At 53.4% G+C, this 22,497-nt stretch overlaps 1 protein-coding gene across 1 annotated transcript in view; it reads left to right on the top strand.

Annotated features, from left to right (window-relative positions):
- Nucleotides 1–21,918: 21,918 nt before the first annotated feature.
- Nucleotides 21,919–22,497, top strand: part of Runx3 (RUNX family transcription factor 3) — a 57,269-nt gene continuing 56,690 nt past the window's right edge. Inside the window, exon 1 of the mRNA XM_057784683.1 lies at nucleotides 21,919–21,976. Coding sequence (XP_057640666.1) covers nucleotides 21,919–21,976 — 58 coding nt within the window. The remainder of the gene's footprint in view (nucleotides 21,977–22,497) is intronic.

Below are 22,497 nucleotides of genomic sequence, written 5' to 3'. Positions count from 1 at the left end.
TGGCTGGTCTCCACTCCAGCTGCAAGAGACCAAGGTCCAGCCTGTGGTCTAACCACCCCGGCTATGTACCTGACTCTTATGCTCCCTTCTCCCCCCTCCCCCAGTCTCTCGTCACCACTCCAGGCCTGGCATTGTAACTGTGCCAGCAGAGTCACAGGCCCCAGAAAGCTCTCCTACCCATGGTCAGTCCTTCTTCCCAGGTACAGAGCACCTGGACCCTGGGTAGGAGTTGCTGGGGGGCCTACTGGCTCCTACAGAGGAGCCTCGGGCCCCCAGCTCCCCCACTCTCCCGCCCCCCATACTGTGGTTAGCTGCAGAGGAAGCAGAAGCCGGGCTGCACACAAGGCCCAGAGTCGTGTTCACTGGGGCTCTATGGAAAGTTACAGCCGCCACCACCAAGGGCTTTGAAGACCAAACTGTTTGTGTTCCCCACAGCTATTTGTGGCCAAGGCGCCCACCACCCCCCACGGCCCTGGCTTAGAGGTGGGGACAGAGCATAAGTTAGCACTGTGGCCGTCCTCAAGACGGCCAGACCAGACCAACTCATAACCCATCCCCAAGTCTTACAACCAGCTTGCCTAAGCCATGAAAGCTAAAAACTCAAGCGACCAACCTGTCCCACTGGTGGCGATAACTAACTAACTAACTAACTAACTAACTAACTAACTAACTAACTAACCCTGCTCAAAAGAGCCCAAAGCCATCAGATAGCCAACTGACCTAGTCTGGAAAATGAGCTCAAACGGTCTAACCAAGCCTAACTCAGTCAACCAGCCCACTCATACAGCCTAGGCCACCAATGCAGCCCCAGCCAAGTCCGCCACCCAGCTCAGTCAGCAGCGGGGTGAACAGACCGTTCCTCAAAGCCATAGACCAGGCAGCCCCATCTCCAAAGACTCGTTTCAACCTAGCAGTTAAGTAATTCTATTCAATGAACCCCACCACTCAACTTACCCAGCTTAGGCCAACCAGATCCTCAATCTGGAAAATCCACATTTTTACCACATAAGCCATTGTACCCCACCCACACAAACACCCCACCCCAGCACACCACCACCTGACCCCAACATGACCACCCTACTTCACAACACGACCAACCTGTCCCACCCCATCATACCACACAACCGCTCAACTCCACCACCACAAACACCCCACCCTACCCCATAACCATCCTACCCCATCGACACGAGCACCCACCACATAACAACCCAAACCCAACATCACCTTACCCCACTCCACAATCACTTCACCCTACTCCAAGACCACCCACCCACCTTAGTCCCACCCACTAGTGAGCCCAGTGACATCCTCTGGTCCAGATGACCAAACCTAATCTAGCCAGAGGCTGAGCCCTTCTAACCCAACCACAACCCACGGATGTAGGGTCACCCTTCCCAATCCAGCCTGTTTCTGACAAGCTAGCCAGGACCTCCCTCCAATGTCACAGCCTCCTTCTTTAGTATTGACTGCACCCCTCAGAAAAGCCATGAGGAAGTCCCAGGCCCCAGGAAGAGAAGTCAGCCTCCACAGACTCTCTGTCTGGGGGCCACCTTGAGTCTGACTCAGACCAACAGGGTGGGAAAGATAAAGGTAGGGCTGAGGGAACTGTGAAGGGGGATCCATGTCGTGAAGAATGACAAAAGGAAGGTGGGACACACCCAGCACCAAGGCCTAGAGGTGCTCCCCACCCCCGGCAATGGTGGCAGCTCACTGGGCTGAGAGCTGGGAGCCCAGAGGGAGAGGAGGGGTGCTAGCCAGACTGTCACTACTGAGACAAGATGGCTGGGAACTGGACTTAAAGCATGATTTGTTCTGGTTTATCAGAGATCTCAGTCGTTGACTGCTTGGCTCCATGGCTTTCAGGCCTGTGGTGAAGCCATGACATTATGGTGGAGACCATGGTGAAGGAAAGCTGCTCCCCTGTTCCCACGCTAACAGCCAGGAAGCAGAGAGAAGAAAGGGCAGCCGACAGGTGTGCCCTGTAAAACCTGCCAGTGGCCCACTTCCTCCTGTCCATTCCCATAACACACCCAGGCAGAGCCTCTCAGAGACTAGACCCACCCCCCAGCTCCCATGATGGGACCAAACCTTCCACACAAATGCCTCTTGAGGAGGCTTCATATCCACACCACAGCAGGATGGATGAGCAAGGACCCTGGCTGCTGCTTGGGACTGGATCCGAGTCCCGGGAAAATGAGAGAGATGCTGAGCAGGGGAGGATCTAGGTCAGGTGACTGTGGCTGCGCCGGATAGACTGCAAGGGTATAAGCTCCACCTGGCTCAGTGGGTCCCTTTCAGAGGTGGATACCGAGGGCTGGATGTCAGATACGTCCAAGACTCAGGGCCAAGCCTGGCTTTCAGTCCACCATTTCCATACTAGGGCACACTGCAGCCTGCTCCAGGGACCCGGCCCCACTGCCGAAGCCAGAACTCCAAAACTTCTGCATCTGACTCCACGGCCAGCTAAAGCCTTCTGGGGAGACAGGGCCCTGAGGCTGAGGATGAAGGGGTCGGGAGAACCTGCAGAAGTGAGGAGGAATGTGTGGGAAGTGGTAGAATTGATATTTGGAGATAGCAGGGCCCAGGTGGTGAACATAGAGGGGCCGAGGGCTATCAGATCAGCATCAGCAGGCCACTACTGGAGTCCAGGTCCGGAATCCGGAAGGTTCCGACAGCCCACACCTTTTCCCAGCAAGCTCTGCAGCACACCTTGACAGCTGATCCTCAACTGAGAGCGTGCTGTCTGCTCTTTCAGGAGCTGAACTTCCGAGAATCAAAGGGCATTGCTTCCTGGTTCCATTTGCCACCACCCCAGTCTGCAAGACTCTGTCCCATCCATTTCAGATTCGGAGAAAAACAGCTCTGCTTCCCACACCTGACAGGCTGGATGGACAGAAGTCAACCCTGCCCTCGCCAGGTCAGGCAGGCTCTGGAGTTGTCCCTATACCCAACCCAGACCTTCCGATCCTTCCTGCTTTGCCATTTGCCTCCCTGCTTAGAGGATGGAGCCCAGGAGATGCACACATACTGGCTCGGAAAATGAGGTGGCTGTGTGGAGGGGAAGGGGACCACCAGGAGGACTCCCTGGATGTAAAAAGCTGGAGACAACAGAATGCATCTATTCAGAACTAGAGAAACTGAGGCTGGAAGAGGAGAAGCCAAGCCCCACCCAGGGACTCATAAGAGTGAGGCCAGAGCCAGCATGAGACAGGGTCCCCTTCCCTCTGCTTAAAACTAGAATCAACCGGGAAGTGGACAAGGCCAGCCAGGATTCACCACCTTGGGGACACCCTCTCTGAGGGGTTCAGGAAAGCATCCTTGCTCAACAGGGTGGTAATATTAGTGACACAGAGGTGCCGACAACACATCACAGCAGAATTCGCTGTGCGAACCTTTTACCTCAGTTTTCCAACCCTTAAGATGATTCTAGAAGCGATTCTCTCAGGGGGAATGAGCACAGTTCCTGAACACTGGGCATATGACAGGTGTCTGCTGTTAGATGGGAGACTTCCCCAAGGCAATAGTGTATGTGTGTTTGTGTGTGTGTGTGTGAGAGAGAGAGAGGAGGGGGATGGGAAGATCTGTAGTGGGTGGAAACCAAGCTGTGACGATCCTGTACTTGCCTGCGGGCGGCCATGTTGGGCATACACTGGTCCTGAACATGGCAGCCAGTAGGGGCCAAAGTCCTACTTTCACTGGCCCAGCTTGGGTCACATATCCGGCTGCAAGAGCCAATCCCGTCCGTGTGACCAGGGCTCAGAAAGTCCTGAGTGACAAGCCTGGGTTAGGTGCTGTCCAAATGGAAGCATGGCCGGGTCTACCAGAGCTGGGGACAGAGTGGATCTGTGGGTGTGGCAGCCATCCCTTCTGAACCCCTCGAGAGGTACGCCTCCACCTTCTCTGAGGACTATGGGTGGTGTTGACAGTTGCCGTGCGTGTGGGGCTGTCATGGATGCAGAGGTGAGTGACGCAAGGGGCCTGGATGACGAAGCCTCCAGAAGGTGTTGTGACTTCTACCGGAGGCATGCCTGAAGTTAGTAATAAAACCATGCATTCTGATAAACGACTGTCGGGTGCCATCAAATTAATGGTAGCAGCGTTAGCGACTGTTGATAGTGCCACGGGACAGGCGGGGTTCTGAGCACTCTATTGGTATTATTCCTAGGCCCATGTCTCTGCTCTACAGATTGGGAAACTGAGGCACAATTAGCTTAGGTAAGTTGCTGAAGGCCCCCTCAGCTTGTATTAGAAAATTTCCCTTCGGGGAGGCTCAGTGAGTCATTGGCCATCATCTGCCCAAATAGACGTCAACTAGTATTCATACCAGACTGGCCACCGATGTCACCTCACCCCCTCCCACCTGCCGGACATCCTGTGGGGTGTTCCACAGGCGAGACAAATTAGACCCAAGGTCTACTCTATCATCCCCACTTCCGAGATAAGGAACCTGAGGCTCCCCAAGACAGAGCCAGGGATTCTCAGGTCACACACGTGGAAAGAGGCCACACAGGCCAGGACTGGGTAGGGTCAGGGTGGCCTGTGGCGAAGGTCTCAATAAATGGGGCGCAACTGCGGTGTGTGGGGGAACATTCTGTGCCCAGGCAGAAAACCTGTCCCCAGGGAGGGCAGGAGCTGCCTGAGGCTCCATTCCAGGTGACTGTGGCCTCGGTTCCTTCAGGACCACAGCCTGGCCCTTGTTTTGCTCAGAAAGCCTACACATCATCTCACACAGGAAGCTTCACCCTGGCCGGCTCACGTCCTGTTCTCTAGAAGAGCAAGGAAAAAAAAAAAACCCAAACCGTGTACAGTCAGTGTGACTTGTTTTTCACCCAGGTGTCTTTGAAAAGCTCCCTAAGACGCAAGGAATAGTCTAGAGAGAGGCCTGCAGGGAGAAGCCGAAGGGGACACAGAGAAGGCCAAGGGGGTTGGCCCCACAGAGGTGTGGATCCACAGTCCAGAGCCTGGCAACATCTGTCTGCCCCTCGCTTCCCCAGGCTGTGCTGGGAGGCAGACAAGCTTCCCCTGGTGCTCTGGCTCCCTGTGCTGTTGCTACCCACTGTGGTTGAGTATTCTGAATGCTGCAGACCTATTTGTTGTAGTTTGTAGATAGTTTTGGTGGGGGCATTCACACCACAGAAATCGGCAGACATTTGCTCTCTCTCTCTCTCCCTCTCGTTCTCTCTCTCTTTCTCTGCCATTTCTCGTAATAAGAGCTGTGTGATCTTGCTCTTTCTACTTCACCTCTCTGAGCCCGTTTTATCAACTATGTGATTAGACAAATACTTATCGAGTTTTTGTAAAAATAAAGTCAGAATGTGTCTAAGGCACCTGTACACACAGGCACCCCACGAATGTTCCCTCCTTCCCTGGAGAACCCCGAAGTCTGTCTACCTATGTCCCGTGTTGCCCCACTAGAGAAGAGCAGATCGGAGCCTTGTTCTTGGACCCTACTGCTGTTTCAGGGGTGAACACAGATGTGTTTCAGAGGCCTTTAACCCTTTCACTCATGGTTCCTATGACTCTGGGGAACTCAAGCCAGAGAAAGGATGGGGACTGGGGAGGGAAGGTAGGGGGAGCCGAGTGTATTTCCTAGAATCAGAGAGGCAGAGGGTGAGGCAGGTGTGAAAACATAAATCTCATCTGGCATCAACATGAGACTTGGGAGAGGCTTCCGGAGTGGGTAGCACATGAACTGGGTAAAACTGGGGGAACCGCATTGTCCTCTAGAGTCAGGACACACACTACAGAGAGACATGGCTAGGAGTGGGCCCCGGGCAGTGGGGGGCAGAGTGTGCGTCCTGATTTGGGGGAGTTAGGACAGACACTACGGAAAGACATGGCTGGAAGTGGGCCCCAGGCAGTGGGGTGCAGAATGTGCGTCCTGATTTGGGGGAGTTAGGACAGACACTATGGAAAGACATGGCTAGGAGTGGGCCCCAGGCAGTGGGGTGCAGAATGTGCGTCCTGATTTGCAGCGTCTGCCACTTTTCATGGTATAAATGCCCTCTCCCTCCTCCTCCGTCTTTTGTGATGTTGTTGTTCAACATTTATTCACTCTCCGGGATCTCCCACCCCCGGTGTAGACCGAAGGATGAGAACCCAGAAAGGCAGCAGGTACCTCACCCTCTAGGAGTTCACAGGCAGGAGGATATACCCACAGAAACCTGGTCCATGCAGTGGGGTCCCCTGGCCGCAGCGTGGTAGGAGGGAGGGCTTCCAGGAACAACTGGTTTAGAAGCAAAGGCCCTGGGCTGGAGTGGGCAACGCTGTGAGAGGGGCAGCAGAGAGGCATGGGGGATGGAGGTTAGGCTAGAAAGCAAAATCTCAAGTACTTGGGATGGAGCACTCCCTGTGCTGTTGCTACCCACTGTGTTGGAGCAGATGTCGGCTGATTTCTGTGGTGTGAATATCCCCACCAAAACTATCTACAAACTACAGCAAATAGGACGGATCATGGCACCTCAAGCTTGAGCTAGAAAAGCCGGCTCAGAAGATGGCGAAAGCAGCCGAGATCAGAACCGAATGACGGGCAGGTGGATTTCTGACGACGTCACCAGAACCCCTAGCTCCGTCCGTACCTGAGGCAGACCCTACTTCTAGACTTCGTGTCTCTTTAAACTGATACAGCATTTGCTAGCATCTGTTTGACTTCTGCTTATGGCATTTTGAGAGACGGGCCACCAGTCACTTACCACGCACCTTGGCGGGACAGCACCCCAATACTTCACCAATAGCCTTTGTTTTTCACTCAGACCTGAACTCAGAGAAATCAGCTGGCCTTTCTGAGACTCAGTTTCCTCACGGCTGTGCCAGAGCTGCCGCCTACGGCCCCCGCGTCTCTAACCCGGATGCTGTCAGAATCCCTTGAGGATCTCCGTTCCCACACTTGCCACCTGTTCGTCCTTGACAGCGTCCAGGGCTGGTCAAGAGTCAGACCGTGACACTCCACTGCTCAAAGTCCTCCAATGACTCTCAGTGCCCAGGAGGAGGAGACAAAATTCATCATGGGCTTCGGGTCCCACACTGTCTGGTCTGTTTCTCGCCTCTGCCCTGCCACCTCACATGCTGACACTAGGTATACCAGCCTTTCTGATTCTGGAGTGTGGAGAGGCTGCTCCTACCCCAGGGCCTTTGCATGTGTTCTTCCTATGACCAAAAAGAAAAAAAAATGCATTCGGCCCATGGGCACTCATTTTGTTCAGCTTACATGTCCCCTGGTCACAGGGGTCTGTCCTCATACTCCAAATGACTCTGTCTCCTTGAATAGCGCATCTTTTTAAAAATATTCTTTTTTTGTTTGCGGTCTGTTAGTCCTCTGATCTACCTATGGGTGCACCGCTCTGTGAGGGGGACAGGGGAGAGGGAAGGGGAGGAAGGAGGGTGAGACCAGGGTCTTAGCTGGTCTGTTTGGCTGCATTCCCAGCACCTAGGACAGTGCTCAGGGCATCTGTAGCTCAGGGGCAGCTAAGCCAGAGGGAGGCAGGCTTGGTTAGCTAGGAGCAAGCCTGGCCTCAAATCCCAGCTCAGCTCAGCTTACTGAGGTGCTTGGGCACACCACATAAAGTTTCTGGATCTCAGTTTCTTCCTCAGTTAGTGAAGATGTAGAGATGATGGAGAGGGACCCTGAGGTGTTGTGGTGTCCCGTGTGTGTCTGCCATGACCATCCCTGGCAGTCATTTGGAGTAGGGTGCCAGTCTCATTCCCCTAAGTAAGTGACACCTGAGCTTTGCACAGCCTGACTGTGTGACCTTGGTGGCGCTTACCTTACTCCTCTGAGCCCATAAAGGGCTATTGTAACTGGAAGGTTCTCTCCCACCCGCCAGTTCCTGAATAACCACTCAGAGGCTTAATATTGCTTATAAATGTTTGGCCAATGGCTCAGACTTACTGCCAGCTAACTCTTACATTTATATTAACTCATTTCTATTAATTTATGTATTGACATGTGACCCGTGGCTTACTGGTGGTGCTCTGGCATCTTGTTCCTTGGGTGCTTGGATTTCCCACCTGGCTCTATCCTGCCTTGCCATAGGCCAAAACAGCTTTATTTATCAACCAATGAGAGCAACACATATTCACGACATACAGAAAGACATCCCACAGCAGGCTATGGAGGCGCTCTCGGTGGGTGGTAGAGGCTGGCCTGCAGCTGTGGAGTGTCCATCACCAGAGAAGCATCTGGTTCACAGTGTGGTAGATGGAACTGGATAAGATGTGCCAGCGCGCTGACCTTGGTCTCATTCAATCAACAAACATGCCTTAACTAACCTGTACTAGGCACTTTTTGAGGTGCTAGGGATCAAAATAGGCAATGCCCATCTTTGTGGAACTTAGCCTGGGTGTAGCAAGTGCCTGGAACACACACACACACACACACACACACACACACACACTGGACTGAGGTACAAGATGCCGTGGGAGATGGCTGGGCTGAGCTATAGTGGATGAAGAGCATCAGGCAGTTAGCACCAGGAGATCCTGGGATTCTTGGTTGCCTTAACGAAGGTAGGTTTTCCTAGAAGAGGGGGAAAGGAATTTTCAGCTGGGGAGTGCAGCACATGCCAGCCTTCTGCAACAAGCAGATGGGCCCAGGACAGACCACTGTCCCTGTTGCAGAGGCAGCGTACTGATGCACGCCCTCCGCACTTCTAGTCCGTGCACTTCCGGTGGTAATGACAAGCTTCCCTGTTCCAAGCCCACGAATCAGCCCTGGCCAACCCGAGAGCCAGATCTTGAATACAGCTAGTGGTTTAAGAGGAGCCCAGACCCCAAGTTAAGACAAAACAAAGTCAGCCCTGGGTGTGTGGGAACGGGATAAACACCCTTCCTCTGGTGTCGGTGAACTTCTGATAAGTCAAACTTCAGATGCGGAAGGTGATGCAGGTGAGGCCTGGTCAGAGGCATTGTGGAGACATGGAGAGGGGAGGACTAGTCAGGAATCTGCTGCCTCTGGTTCCAGCCATAAAACTTCTGGATGTTCTGGATGGTCTGTTCTACAAGCCAGGGTGAGGGGCTCTAGGCGACATGGAGCAGAAGAGTCCCAGCTGTTGCTGTCTGTCCTTCACTCCACTCGACAAGACTGTCACCTACTGGGTCATGAACAGAGGCTTCTGGAAGAGCAAGGGGGCAGGGGTAACAGTGCCATATCTAGGAGACAGCTAACGACAGCACAGTCTGAAGCCAGGGGCACCAGCCTTGCAATCAGGGAGGCCTCCTGTGCTGCCCTGGGTATGACTGACTTCCAGTCCCAAGGCCCCATCCCCTCCCTTGTGAAGTGGATGCCATGAGAGGAAGCTGTGGGGTCCCCATGAGTCATGTGCCACCCCAGCACTAACCCAGAAGCCTGAGGACCACAGCATGGCCAGAGAGGAGAGGAAAGAGGGTGGGGAGAAGGGGCAGGCTCAAGATTGGGGGTTGGGGTTTGCTGAAGCAGGCCACAGCTCCCTGGGAGGAGACTTTCTACCAATGAGCAACTGAACGCTGCACAGGCTGCCTGAACCGGCTTGAGCTCTCAGTGCAGGAGGTGTGTGCCTCTCAGGGGGGAGTTTGATGGAGAGACAGACACCAGAGGCGGGAACCAATAGACCTCCACAGGGTGGGGTTGACAGGCAGCTAGTTCCTCAGAGACTTTGGGTTCTGGCACCTGCTCCCATCCCCCACTCCCATGAGTCCCCGGGTTCCACCCCCACTGAAATGTTCTCTCTCGAGACCCACCCTTCTCCTTTTTAGGAGACTCAGGACTCGAACCCAGGGAGCCACAGGGACATAAGTACCAGAGTAGCATGGAGGGCACTTGCCCTTGGCTGGTCACAGAACAGCAGGTTTCCAGTCACCCCACACACTAGGCGAGGTCAGTGAGGGTTGCCTCCCAAGCTTTCAAGGGAACTGTTTGAGCCCCGTCCGTCCCAAGGCACACTCAACCAAAGCCATGAGTCAGACTCCTGATGGCCTAGTCCCCACACCATGAAGACCCCGCTCAGGAAATGGAGACACAGCTCAGTAGACCCACAGAGACGCCTCTGCAGAACTAGCCACCTCTCTTGTGGAGGCTAAACCCATATCTGCAACAGGCTTCAGGATGGAGAGTCCGGGGGAGCTGACATTACTGCACATGTACCCGGGCTGTCGGCAAACAAAAGTCACAACCCTCCTCCCACCACACACCTCTTTGGCCTTAAACTAATTTGTCGGATAGCATCCACACAATGGAGGGCTAGCCTATCTACTCAGCCTGTGTTGGTTTGGTGTTCCTCTCATATGAGAATGCCTTCCCAGCAGCCTCCAGTCACGCATCCAACTGACGGACCTGGCGCTTGGGCACCCAGGCTTAGCTGGATTGACACTTCAAGTCACCCATCAGAGTTGGGTGTTGTTACTTAGCATAGCCAGTTGGGTTCTAACTAATTAGGTCACCTGCTTGGAGGCAGGGATGGGCAGGTCACCTTCCTGCCTTCCCTGGCTCAGGGATTCTTATTATATATATATTTAAGTAAGTACAGAGAAGAAAGTTAACAGAAATCAAAACCAGCGTGAACCCGTTTGAAAGAAGAGTCCCAGAGCATCCATTGGGGAAAGACAACAGGGGTCAAGAAGACCCAAGTCTCAGCTCTGGAATGGTCCAATTGATTCTGACACTTCCTGGCTGTGTGACTAAGGGAAGTCGAGTCCCTTGACCTCTCTGTGCTTGAGACACTAAATGTGGACCGTCATTAGCATATCATTATGGAGTCTTAACAAGTTGGGTTTACCCAAGTTAAACACAAAGAGAGGAGAGCCTTAAAAACCAGAAAGGCCTTGAACGCAAGGCTGAGGGCTGTGGAGGTGATGTTCTGGGTCCCAGGGAGCCATTTGAGACTTAGACGCGGGAGAAGACCTGGCACTTTGCAAACTCCCGGGGCTTCTGATTCCAGGACCAGCATTGCTGGGACTTGTGATTCCATCTAGTTCAGGCTCCATGAATGAGCGGGCTCTGCCCACGCCTTCCCTGGCCTTCCCAGAGGAGGCCAGGCTGAGCAGTGAGAACTCTTGAGAGAGGCAGCCAGCAGCCAGCCTGTCTGACACCTTAACCACATACGAGAGAGGAAGCTTATCTAGTTACCTTCGGGTGCAGGCTGCAGAGCAGGCGAGGAAGGTGTCTTGATTTCTTTCTTGCTTTTGGCTGCTCTGCCTAGGAATGGCCTCTGTAGCCTTGGTGGGGCTAGAGGAGATGTCACCCAACTATATTTCCAGGCCACCAAGTTCTCAGAGTCATATGGGGGAGGCTTTTATAGCACCATTGCAGCCGCTGAAGGAACGAGCAATGCTGGATGGATCTGTCTGCCCCCTCTGCTCCCACACATGACACCCCCGGCACAGCTGCCTCCCTGGCCTTAGGCCTGCTGGGTCCACGTTCCCGCTATGGGTGGGACTGGTGGCTCTGCGGTCTATCTGGTCTATCCGCTTGATAAGAAAGCCACTGTTGTTGATCTGCAAACAAACTTGGGGGTATGGGGTGAGACATGTGGGGCCCTGGGACAGCTGAAGCTTAGAGATTCTAGGGTGCTGGGGTTGGATGTTTGTGTTGTATGCACAAAGCCCCGGTTCAATCCCTAGCACCCTGTAAACTGTGTGTGGCGGGTCACACCTATAATCCTAACACTGGGGAGGTTGTAAGATCAAGAGTTCAAGGTCATCCTTGGCTATATAGCAAGTTTGAGGCCAGCCTATGCTATATGAAACCCAATTAAAATAAATGAAAAGTTCCCTGATGGTTGTTAGTGTCTGGTGTTTCAACCCCTCTCTGTCCCTCGTATCAGCCTTGCCACAGAGCCACAGTTGACCTGCCAGCTGATGGCATTGTGGTGCCGCCCCGGGAACATTCCTATTTTCATCTGCAGAATCGGGATGCCTCTGGGCCCGGAGTGACTGTGAGCAGTGACCCTCCCTCACGGCCCCCTAGAGATGACCTGCTGGGGGGAAATGGGGAGACCTTCTGACACTCCTCTATTCTTGTGCCTGCCCGGGGACCACTCCCCACAAATGTAAGCGTGTTTCCTACTTCTTCAGTCCCAAGATGGACCTCTTCATGGCCCGTGCTGGCACGTGTCTCTTTCCTTTTCCAGACCTTTGCCCATGCCCTCTGTCCCTCATCCACCTTTTACAAGGCTGCCCCACTCCGCAAATGGATTCCTACCACTCCTGAATCTGTAGCTATCACGTCAGTAAAGGAGCCTTCTGGACTCCAGCTGAGTCATATCTGTGCAGTCACTGGCTGGGCTCTGCTTCCCCCCATTATACTGTCAGTCCTGTTTGGGGGACGCTGTGCTGTGTGCTATTTCTGCAGCCCACCAGAGAGCCAGAGCCCTCACACAGTCCTGCAGCAGCAAAGAAATGAACAGAGAGCCTCTTTGTTGGGGTTGAAGTAAAGCAAGATGCTCATTAGATTTCCCTTCTTTGGTCATTCAATTGTGTATTTATTCAACAAACCCCTGCACATGCCTACTTTGTACAAATCCTGTGCAGGGAGTTAGGGACACACTTTTGGTTCTCAGAAAACCCACAGATTGGTTAAGAAAGTGAGATACAGGAATTAGAGAAACTGGAAAATATGGAAGGATTGAAGAGCCCAGATAAAGAAATGTTTCTGAAGCCGGGAAGTGGTGGCGCACGCCTTTAATCCCAGCACTTGGGAGGCAGAGGCAGGTGGATCTCTGTGAGTTTGAGGCCAGAGAGAGTTCCAGGACAGGCTCCAAAGCTTCACAGAAAAACCCTTCCTCAAAAACCCAAAAAGGTCCCAGAGAATCTAGACAACAGTGAGGATCCTAAAAGAGACATACATAGATCTAATCTACATGGGAAGTAGAAAAAGACAAGATCTCCTGAGTAAATTGAAAGCATGGGGACCTTGGGAGAGGGTTGAAGGGGAGGAGAGAGGCAGGGAGGGGGGGCAGAGAAAAATGTAGAGCTCAATAAAAATCAATTTAAAAAAACAAAAAAGAAAAACAAAGGTTTCTGAGGGCCACTGACCTCTCCATAGATAGGGAGTGGGTGTCAGGTGGTGGCAGGTCACCCTTAGAGATGACCACAGGAGCAAGGTGATACTGTTGAGCCAGTCTAAAGCACTGTATGCCTCATACTGCCTGGACCTGGAGCCAGTTGTGCCAGTAAGGGAAGTCCAGGCTTTTTCACAGAAACTAGGATTTTGAAGAAACTGAGGCAGGTTCTGACTGACTCTGCCTACCTGACTGAGAGGCAAAGAACAAATTGCTCACATTGGGGGTAAGAGGCAGTGTGAGAATGTGGTGTGACCCCATAATAGAGTGCATGCTTAGCGTGTTCCAGGCCCTGGGTGCCTGCCCCAGCACTGAAAAACAAGAAAGAGGCCATGAGCAAGTGATTTGGAAGGTGTCACCAGCAGGGAACAGGGAGTGGCAGAAGAGCTGGGACCTGATTTAGGGCAGGGGGCAGGCAGGGCCATTCACAAGAGACAGTGAGTAGAGGCATTTGGGGGTGCTGAGGCTTCCTCTTGCCTAAGAGACCTCTGAAGGATCTGGCATTTCCACAAATCCTGGTTATTCCTCATCCAGCCTCTCAAGACAGAAGAATCAGAATGTCTCCAGACTCACTACCACAGAGTGGTGAAGAAGACAGAGAAGGCAGTGGAGAAATGCCTCAAAGCATGAAGAAAGGAAAACCAACCTCAATCATTATTTCTATACCCAACTAAACTATCCAGGAAGACTATGTAAATCTGGCTCCTTTGTATTGTTTCTAAGTAATATTCTAGAACACACACACACACAGAGTACCCTAGAGTCCACAAAATCCAGGATCACTAATCGTACGTAAGCCACGCTGTCTTGCAAATTGAACTGGAGAATCTCAGGCACTGTACCCAGTTGTTTTTGCTTGTTTATTTGTTTGTTTGTTTTAAACAGAGTCTCATTATGTAGTATTATGTAGCCATCACTGGCCTGGGACTTACTATGTAAACCAAGCTGGCCTCAAACTCAGAGATTTGCTTGCTTTTACCTCTCAAGTGTTGAGATTAAAGGAGTGAGCTACCACACCCAGAACTGGACCCAGTAGTGAGGGAGGCTCTTCTCCCCGAGGTGCACCCTTACATGGCTTCCCTGACAGTGTGGCAGTTGGAAGGGTGACGGAAGGACACCGGTGAAAGCACGTGTGATGTGAATTCCTGCTCGCCCACATGGAGGCACCCTGGGTTGTCCTGAGGAGGTTGTCAGACTGTGTTCCTGGTCCCCAGAGAACAGAGCAAGAATGGCCTGAGAGCAAACATTTCCAGAGCAATGCTTACCGATAACACCAGGAGACGGTGAGGACACGCACCACTCGCTTGCCACCAGGGAGTAGCTCTGTGTTGGGTTCCATAAGGTCCCCACCTGGCTGAGTTCCAGGTGGCAGAGTCAGCTGCCTTCCCTGGTCTGTGTCCCTCCCCATTTCCTCACTCCCCACCCCTGCTGCTTCCTGAGACATCTCCCAGACATATTCCTTATATCTTACTTCTGAGACTCAAGGTCAGCCTGTATAGGGACCCAAACTAAGGCAACAGCCCTGCTCCTGATTGAGTGCACCAAGCGAGTCACATGTGGGTCATAGCTTTAGCCATGTGGCCTAGGAAAAATTCTGCTCTGCTCTGTGTTGGACCCCCCTAAATGTCGGCCATACCTGTAGCCTCACTGGCCAGGCTCTCTGGTCCCACAGAGCTGCCTTTTCCTCACAGAGGCTCCAAGCATCCCAGTGAATGAGCATACACAAGGATAGGGAAGCCACAGGCCTGGCTGGGAGAGGATCCTCTCATGTAGTGCCGCTGGGATTCCTGGGATGCTAGCTCAGTGGCATGCGCGATGCCCTGCCATTCCCCGACCACATAATGATAGCCCCTCTCCTTTTGCCTGGGTCAGCAAATTTGCTGGCCAGCGCACCCCCCCCCTTGCAAACCAGGCTATTACAACCAAAAGGAAAAGCGGGGGGAGGGCAGAAGAAAGCTTCTCCTTAGGTCCAGACCCTCAAATGGAAAGGCAGATGGGGCTGGGAGCTGGGAATGGAGCTTCCAGAAAGTTGGGTGTGTTGGGAGGGGGTGGCCAAGGTTCCAATACTGACATCACCACCTCTCGGCTGTGCGATAGAATCCACCAGTTTCTTTGTGTCTCTGAGCTTTGCATCCTTCCTAGTAAAACGGGAGAGAGGGTAGTAACACCCACCACCTGTACATTTGGTAGAATTAGCCGCAGTTCACAGCACCCTGATGTACCCATAGTCACAGGAGTCCTAGGACATGCCCATGGATCTCAACGCCCACTCCTTATCCAACTATACGGAATTAATTCGCCAGCTTCCCCGAGCCTCTTTCCTCCACTGTAAGTCAGATAACAGTCCTGAGGATTCTCTGTACTCAAGTGTCGGACATGTGACTTAGTTGCTTGTGTGTGGCAGGAATGCTATGAGATCTAGGGAGCTGATTTCTGTGGGCCCTTAGAAGCCCAGCAGGCTCGTGGAAAATCTGATTCAAGCGCAAAGTCATAATTCATGTTTGTTCTTACTTTAGCTTCATGGTAAGAACATATCCCAGCTCCAAACCGAAGTTCAGGGAGAGGGCCTGGCCAGAAACTCCAGCCAGGAGCCTGTAGGGTAGCCCCATGAGGGCGGGCCCTCCCTCTTGCCTCTCCTGAGGTTAGGGACCTTCTTTGCCCCTTCAAAACAAGTGTGACCTCCTTAAGATTCATCCCTCTGCAGGTGAAGGCCTCCAGCATAGTGCAAGGATGCTAAAAATACATTGTTCTACCCAAATGCCCAGAGGAAGGTTACAAGCAAAGAGAACCCATGTTTGAGGTTTGTTTCTTCCTTCTAGAGTACTTAATGAGAAAGGGGGCTCTGAGCTGGCCTCTCAGGCCTTGGATGAGCACATGAGAAGGTTCTCGCTGACCAGAGTCTCAGGGATAAAAGCCCTGAGCCCTAGCTGGCCCCCCTAGCACCCAGATGTTCTTGGAGCAGCCTCTGGAACCTAGAGGTGTTTAGGGATTGTGAGCACAGGGACTTAGGGAGCTGTGGGAAGAGAAACCTACCGAGGAGTCTGCCTTCCCACCTTCCCTTCCCTTACACCTGTGCACAGAAGTACACGCCCATAGCTCTCTGACCATTCCTGAGGAAACGCCAATCTGGCCCAGCACCCACGCTGTTCTCTTCTGAAAGTGCCTCACCTCCCCAGCCTTCAGGACCTATCAGAGCCCTTTACTTCCCCCCCTCCCTGTAAAGACACTGACCTCACAGCCTTCCTTACAGCTGCCGCACAAGCAGAACGCTCTTCTGACATAGACCAGGGTATTCTGTCTTTTTGTGGGGACTTTAGGGAGAGAAGACAAACTGAGGAGTCACTTGGGGGACGTGGCAGGGGGTGAAGGCCGTAGACTGGGGTTGAGCCCCGTCCCTGGGTATTCACAGAGCTCTCACCTCTGCAAGCTTTCGTTTACTCCCTGTATGCAGGGTGGCAGCCTGGCACAGTCAGCCTGCGCCAGATGGAACAGGTGACGGAATGTTCATGCCAGGGACCTGGGTAGGGATGTGGGAGACAGCACTCAGCACCCACAATAGCAAGGGTTTCTGACTGTTCAGAGAACACTGAGTCTACCCCTGCTGGATCGGAGCTTTTAACTGAGACCTGTGACTGGAAGGCCTTCAGGGTGAGAGAGGCTGTTGGGGTCCTTGAGAAATACAGCGAAGTTTGTCCTCACTGCATGCTCTGAGCTGTCACAGGTGACAACTGGCTCCCCTGGGAAGCGAGTGAAGGGTCTCTCAAGGCAGGAAGGTGGGGGAGGGGAGGGCTTGGCTTTGAGGGGGCAGCACAGACAGCTTCTCAGAATAACAGGAAAGAGAGCAAGGGTGGGGAACGAAAACCCAGAACGCGGGTGGTGCTCTCCAGGGTGGGATCCTGCAACCTTTACCTGCAAGATAGATGACCTTTGACATTGCCCTTCACCTCTGGCCCTCCCTGGAAAGCAGCAGTAAGGACAAATGACAGTAAGAGTCCCTTTCAGAGATACTACGAGAAAAGTCTGTCTGTAGCTGTTCACCGCACACTGCATGGGGTCCTCGACTCCCTGTATCTCAGCCAGGCCTGTCCACCCTGGTCCCCAGGAGGGCTACACGCTGCAAGGGACCTCACCAGCCAGCTCAGAAGAAGGCACGGCTCTGGCCTGGACACTAATAGCTTGGTATCACCCTGCAGGCCTCTTGGAGCAGAGCCCTCTGACCAGCCCGATATCAAACACCACTCAGCCCCTTCCTCCCTGGCACACGGCTTTCTGGTGGCAACAGAATCTGAACTCAGTTCCAGGGCTCAGCTCAGATCCGTGGCTGTCTGGCACTAGCGTCTGTGCAATGGAGAGGAGGCTAAGACGTGGCCTCGGTTTCTCTGATTCCTCTTTTTCAGCCTGAAAGTGAGGCCAGATGCAGCTGTGGGGTGGGGGGATGGGGAGGAGCCAAGAGCTCAGGGAAGGGCTGTCTTTGAGAACTACTGTCAAAACTCCTGAGTGACAGGATTCCCTAGTGCCAGCAGCCCATGGTCAAGGCTGTGGTCCCAGCTCTGCTCGTGGGTAAGGACCAACTTCATTTCCAGCCCCCGGTACCCTCACTCCCACCCAGCACTGCGTGTGAGGCGGGTGTATCTGACACCATGGAGACAGAGCATCACCAGCTAAGGGCAGCAGGTCCCACTCCAGCTGGTCCTCTGGCCAAGATTTCTGCCCTGTGTTCTTTGCCCAAGAGACATCTCCAGAGTGGCCGAGTCACGCCATGGTGGGTGTCGTTGTCCATGTGCCCCTCCCCATCCTGTCTCTCCCATCAGCCCTAAGTCCACCACAGTACTGGTTTCAAGGGGATCACCTTCCGTGAGCATCTTCCTGACCTCCATAGTGCCGTCCTGCCTGGCTCTTCCCTGATGATCAGGTGACAGCCCTCTCCACGCCCCCCTCCCAGTCACCTCTTTCCCTCAACTGGACTCTAAGGGGATGCTGTGAACCCCCATGGCTTGGTGTCTAACACCAGACTCTGATTTTAGGAAAATTAGATGGAATATTTCAGAAGCTAGGTGAAGGCAAACTGCTAAGAAAACCATTGAAGCTGGGCCTGGTGATCCGGGCGTGGATTCCCAGTTACTCAGGAGGACGGTTGAAGCAGGAGAGTTGTAAATTGAAGACCAGCCTGACCCAGCCACTGAAACTTTTGTCTCAAAAACAAATCTAGACAATACAAAACAGAACAAAAATAAGTAAATAAACCGATGGAGTTAAAGGCTTTAAGATACTATTTTATAATTGCCTTTTATTTGTAGAAAACGTTTTTATGTTTCTCCTTGTTTTTATGACTGAGTTTCTCCAGTCATTTTTAGCACACTGTTAAGAGAAGACCAGGCTGTGCCACGCGTGCCAGGAGAATGACCGTCAGAGATGGCTTGGTCGGTACTGTTTGCCTCGAGAGAACGAGGGCCTGAATTCAATTCCTAGAACCACTGGGTGTAGTGGTGCTCATTTGCGAACCTGGGGCCGGGGAGGTGCAGACAGGAGAATCCCTGGGGTCCACTAGCCAGCCAGTCTAGATTACTTGATGAGCTCCAGGCCCAGAGAAACAGCTCCTGGGGTAACCTCTGTCCTCTCCTTGCACATGAGCACACACACACACATACGTGCACACAGATGTGTACATAGACCTACATACATACAAATACACACAGTGGAAGAAAGGAAGGAAGGAAGGAAGGAAGGAAGGAAGGAAGGAAGGAAGGAAGGAAGGAAGGAAGGAAGGAAGGAAGGAAGGAAAGAAAGAGGGAAAGAAGGAAGGAGAGAGCTGGGATCTCAGTTCCAACAGTGAGTCAACTCCAGTCCTGGTTATTTTCTCATTGACTCCTCTGTGATCTAGGGTAAGTACAAGTGACCTTGTACTTCAGTAAAACCAGCTCAGGAAAGCCGGGCGGTAGTGGTGCACGCCTTTAACCCCAGCACTTGGGAGGCAGAGGCAGGCATATTTCTGAGTTCGAGGCCAGCCTGGTATGCAAGAGCTAGTTCCAGACAGGCTCAAAGCTACAGAGAATCACTGTCTCAAAAAACAAAACAAAACAAAAAATCCATCAGGCTCAGGAGCCTGAGGCCTGTTCAATCTCACGGCAACTTAGAACTAAAGTCGGGCTTCAGGCATGGCTGGTTCCAGCCTCTGTATTTCCCCCATGCCTGAGGCAGCCTGCACATGGAAATGGTAAATCTCTCAGGGGAAAGGAGGGTAAGGACCTGCCTGCCGTTCCCTGGTGACTGCTGCCTTGCATGAGACCACCAGTTCAGGATCCGGGGTTATGACGTGCCCCTAGGCCCCTCCATAAGCCTCTTGGGCTTCCCTCCAGTTCCTGGGCCTAGACACAGTTTCTAGAAAGGGAGAGCCCCTCAGGGTGAGCAAGTGACAGGAGCTTAGGGGGGCACTCGTAGGTGTGGAAAAACCCGCGAGGTGCAGTGGGAAGTTAGAAAGTGGAGGGGGTGGTGTCGGCCGGGTGGAAACAGCCTCTGCCTGGGAACCGGGCAATGGGTCCCACTGACTCACTCGGGGTACTTGGATGAGTCCGCCCACCGGGGGGTGGGGGTGGGGCTCAGTTTCCATTTCTAGAAAAGAAGGAGGTCTTCCCACGGCATCGTTTTCTGCTGTATTTCACATTGCAGCTCCAAATGGCCCCCGAAGGCCCCTCAGGTGGTCACCAGCTCCGCTGCTGACCTCCCACCCCCCACAGCCCGGGTCAGGCCAGCTGATAAATTCAGAGCTGGTGGGAGGGGCGTGTTCTCCCTACACAGTTGTGCGGCTTCCCTGCCCAGCTTACTCATAATGGAGCCCTGTTACGTCATGGAGACTGCCAAGGAAACCAGTGTGTGCCAGGCCCTCACCCAGCAAGGTTCCTTTAACCAAGGTGTCATCCCCATTTTACAGGAATACAAACTGAGGCCCAGGGAAGGGAAACAGAAGGCCCCAGTGTCTAGCAGTTTCGGGACCTAAAAGTGTCTCCAGAGCCCTCCAGCCAGCCCTCCATCACCACTGGCTGGTCCCCTCCAACCTCGGCAGTACTCAGCTTGCCCGTGGGGCAGAGGACTGTACCTGAGGTTCAGATGGGACACGTTTAGGGGGTGTCACCCTGACTGAAGGTCCAGTCTAGCCAGGAGACAGGAAGGTCCACAGCCTTAGATAATCGCCTCCTCCCTAATGTAAGAGCTTAGTCAAGGCTGGTACTGGGACCTAGCCCCTGGCCTGGACTCTGGTGTGAGCTGGCATGGTGCCCTGTCTGAAGATACCTCAAAGGACAGCTGACGCTCCTGTGTTGTCAACCAGGGCCTGGGTAGGAGAGCTGAAGGTGGAGGTTCTAATCCCGTTCTGAAAGGCTGTGAGGTCTTAGCAATGCTATCATGGTCCTGGGCCTTCATGATGGGGCCGTGAGCTGCAAGGGAAGAGCTCTTAAGATAAATAGAAAAAGCCACACTATCTATGCCCCATACCTGACAGACTCCTTAGTAGAAGATAGAGAGTCCCTGTCTTTCGAGCTTTTCCAAGTCTCGGCATAGGAAAGGTTAAAAAGCAGTCACCCGAGAGCCTGTCCGTGCTAAGGCCCTGCGGCAGGAAGCTCCAAGTCTCTCTGGCTGCAATACCCCAAGGGCATGGCAAAGACCCCAGACCAGTGAGCTCAGGCTGCGGGCTCCAGCAGAGAGCAGGGGCGGTCCCGGCACAGCCTTGCCACAGCTTTCCCAAGCAAGGCCTTTCTTGGTGGGCAGGCCGCAGCAGCCGGCTCATGTGTTTCCCATTTGTACATAAATCCCAGCTCCCATAAAACCCCCTGAAGTGCCACCAGCCACATATGTGGACGCCTCTGCCTGGCAGTGTGGTGACGGACATGGCAGGGTGTCAGCCGCAGCCCAAGGCAGAGACAGCCATCGTGAGGGGTCCTTCGCCCTCTCCTGGGGAGGAGCAGCCAGGCCTCCTGTTACGAAAGGTCTCTCTCCTAGGCCACTGTGAACCGCAGCCTGCTGCCACTCAGTGGCTCCCAGCTCTGTTTCCTGGGTTGTATGATGAGGCCAGACCCACAAACAGGAACCCTACCTTTTTTCTCTCTTTTTATTCTTTTCTTTCAGCCTCCAAAGAAGGGCTGAGGGCGGGGGGGGGGGGGAACGGTAGCCACAAGATCTTCTAAGGGGCTGTGACATCACGGCCCAGGTGATGGTGCCCTAGCCAATGGGCCTAGGCTGAGAGCTGGCTTCTAGCATCCTGTGATGTGAGGCTGGGTTGACACTGGGAAGGCCTGGTCCCTCAACCACAGAACCACAAGGCCAGGCCCTCGCCGCCTCCAGGGCCCTGCGAGGAGCTGGTTGGCTCCTGGCTTCCCCACCCCCCGGCCATCCTGGCCCCCACCACAGCCTGGGCTCCGTGGAGGGTGAGCCTCGTTCATTCATTCATTCATTCCGGCTGCTGAGTCTTGCCTCACTGCTGCAGCCCCGGGCTCCTCCGCCCTGGCTGCCCAGAGCCCCTTCCCACTCTTTAATGATACTCTCTGCACATAGTGCTGTTGAAAATTTGTGGCTAGACATTCCTGTGGGACCGGGAAGCCAAATTCTTGGGTACAAACCGAAACTTTCTTTCCTTGGAGATTTTCTTCTCTCTCGCCCACAGATACTCTCGCGTTCTTTCCTTTTTCTTTCTTTCTTTTTTTTTTCTTTTTTCTTTTTCGTAGCAGCAGGGGGAGAAAAAAGAAACCAAACCAAAAAAACCAACGAAAAGGCAACACCTCCCCCCTTTTATTTTCAAAAGCAACTTGAAAAAAAAAATATAACAAAACAGCAGCCAACCAAGTGGGTCCGAACCCAACCCCCTGAGGCCGAGTCCTTGCCTCTGTCAGCGTGGGGTATGGCCTCCAACAGCATCTTCGACTCCTTCCCCAACTACACACCGACCTTCATACGAGGTGAGTACCAGTGATGGGGCTCTACTTGGTTCTCCTGGTGGGGAGTTGTAACATTCTCCGACCGTGACCCCCCCAGTCCAACGCTCTAGCCACCTCAATGGCTCGCCTCTGAGACACTAAGTGGAGAGAGGGATTGGTGGCCTCCGCGGTCTCCTGGCATGAGCATTGCTGTGTGACTTTGATTCTCTGCTGGTGGAGGGTGTAACGGGGGACGGGGGCAATGGCTCAGTATAGACTTCGGAGACTAAACCTCAGAGGGTCCTGGGATGGAGAGAACAAGGGAAGACCATGGTCCTCTGCTTTCTGCCTCCCCCACCGGGCACTGGGGCCTGTCTGCCCAGACCAGGGCTCGGATGGATTGAGGTCAGGTGTGTCCAGGAGGGCCATGGAGGCAAAGCAGGGCCAGAGCTGTACCTGGACCCACAGATCTTGAGGACCATCTTGGCATTCTCTGCGCACTCTGAACAGTGGGGTCAAAGGGAGGAGAAAGGAGCCGGAGGCCTCTATGAGAATCTGTTCAA

The sequence above is a fragment of the Chionomys nivalis genome, chromosome 11, assembly GCF_950005125.1.
Source record: "Chionomys nivalis chromosome 11, mChiNiv1.1, whole genome shotgun sequence".
Taxonomy (NCBI): domain Eukaryota; kingdom Metazoa; phylum Chordata; class Mammalia; order Rodentia; family Cricetidae; genus Chionomys; species Chionomys nivalis.
The sequence above is the reverse complement of the archived record's forward strand: the minus strand, read 5'-3'. Positions and strand labels throughout refer to the sequence as shown.